The sequence below is a fragment of the Carlito syrichta genome, unplaced genomic scaffold (assembly GCF_000164805.1).
Source record: "Carlito syrichta isolate Samal-C Ts95f unplaced genomic scaffold, Tarsius_syrichta-2.0.1 Scaffold309479, whole genome shotgun sequence".
In the NCBI taxonomy this organism is placed as follows: Eukaryota; Metazoa; Chordata; class Mammalia; order Primates; family Tarsiidae; genus Carlito; species Carlito syrichta.
The window spans coordinates 664,988-666,062 of record NW_007253575.1 but is presented as its reverse complement, the minus strand read 5'-3'; the positions used below and the strand labels follow the sequence as shown (position 1 = coordinate 666,062).

Sequence of the window (1,075 nt, the reverse complement as noted above, 5' to 3'; positions counted from 1 at the left end):
CAGGTGATCTTTCATTCTCTTTCAAGTGTGCCTTAATTTTTAAAGTACCTAATTAGCCCTTATAGATTAGACAGTACTGGATTGATCGGAAGGTATAATATTTGGATTTTAGCTTAGAAAAGTTAGTTGAAGTATTTCTCATTTAGGGAATAATGTGTGATCATTGTTCTTTCAATATAATGTTTATTCATTTTATGTTTTGCATTTCCTTCTAATAGGCTTTCAAGGATATGCTGTATTCAGCTCAGGACCAGGCACCTTCTGTGGAAGGTAAGATGAATTAACCTTTACGTTTAGTCACATAAGCTGCTTCTTCCCTTTTTTGTTTTTAACACATTACCTCATTAAAGGATAGATTGATGAGGTTTCTAGAAGCTTCTTTTTAAGGAAAGATATTTGAAGTGTAGCATATAAAACTAATATGATAACCTATCCTATTATATAAGTCTTTTTTGATTTTGATAACAGGTATTATGCTTATTTTATGTTGTAATCCAAATTTTTCTTCTCTCTAGCTCATGTTTATCCTATGATAGATCTTTTATTATGTCTTTATATCACCTTAGACTGTGAATCAAAGATATTGGTTTAGTCAGAGATTTTTCTGTGTCATGCATCCCTCTCTCAGTGTATCTTTCTCCTCCTTCCCTCCCCTCATCCTTCTATTCCTTCTTCCATCCTTCTTTCCCTCTTTCCTTCCTTCCCTCCCTCCCTCACTCCTTCTCTCCTTCCTTCCCTTTTCCCCTGTTTCTCTCCTCTCCTTTTTTCCCTCCTTCCCAATAATTAGTTTGGGCAATACAACTTTTCATTTCTATTTATGTCATGCCTTTAGAATGGAACTACTAAATCACAGACAGTTTACTGTTTATGTGCATGTGTGTACACATGCTTATATATATAGACACACAGTTTGGCAGTCATAAAATGGCTGACCTTGAGCGTAGTGGGTATCTCTCCAATTATGTTAATTGATCTTCCCTTTTCTGTTTCTTGAACTTCTGTTCACCCATTCATTCTTTGTTTTTTTTTTTTTTTGAGTTGGAGTCTCACTCTGTCACCCAGACTGGAGTACAGT

The 1,075-nt window shown here is 35.1% G+C and overlaps 1 protein-coding gene across 1 annotated transcript in view; it reads left to right on the top strand.

Moving 5' to 3' along the window:
- The first annotated feature begins 222 nt into the window (after nt 1-222).
- The window catches only part of XPR1 (xenotropic and polytropic retrovirus receptor 1), a 178,711-nt gene continuing 177,858 nt past the window's right edge, over nt 223-1,075 (top strand). Inside the window, exon 1 of the mRNA XM_021717230.1 lies at nt 223-270. Coding sequence (XP_021572905.1) covers nt 231-270 — 40 coding nt within the window. The 5' untranslated portion in view covers nt 223-230. The remainder of the gene's footprint in view (nt 271-1,075) is intronic.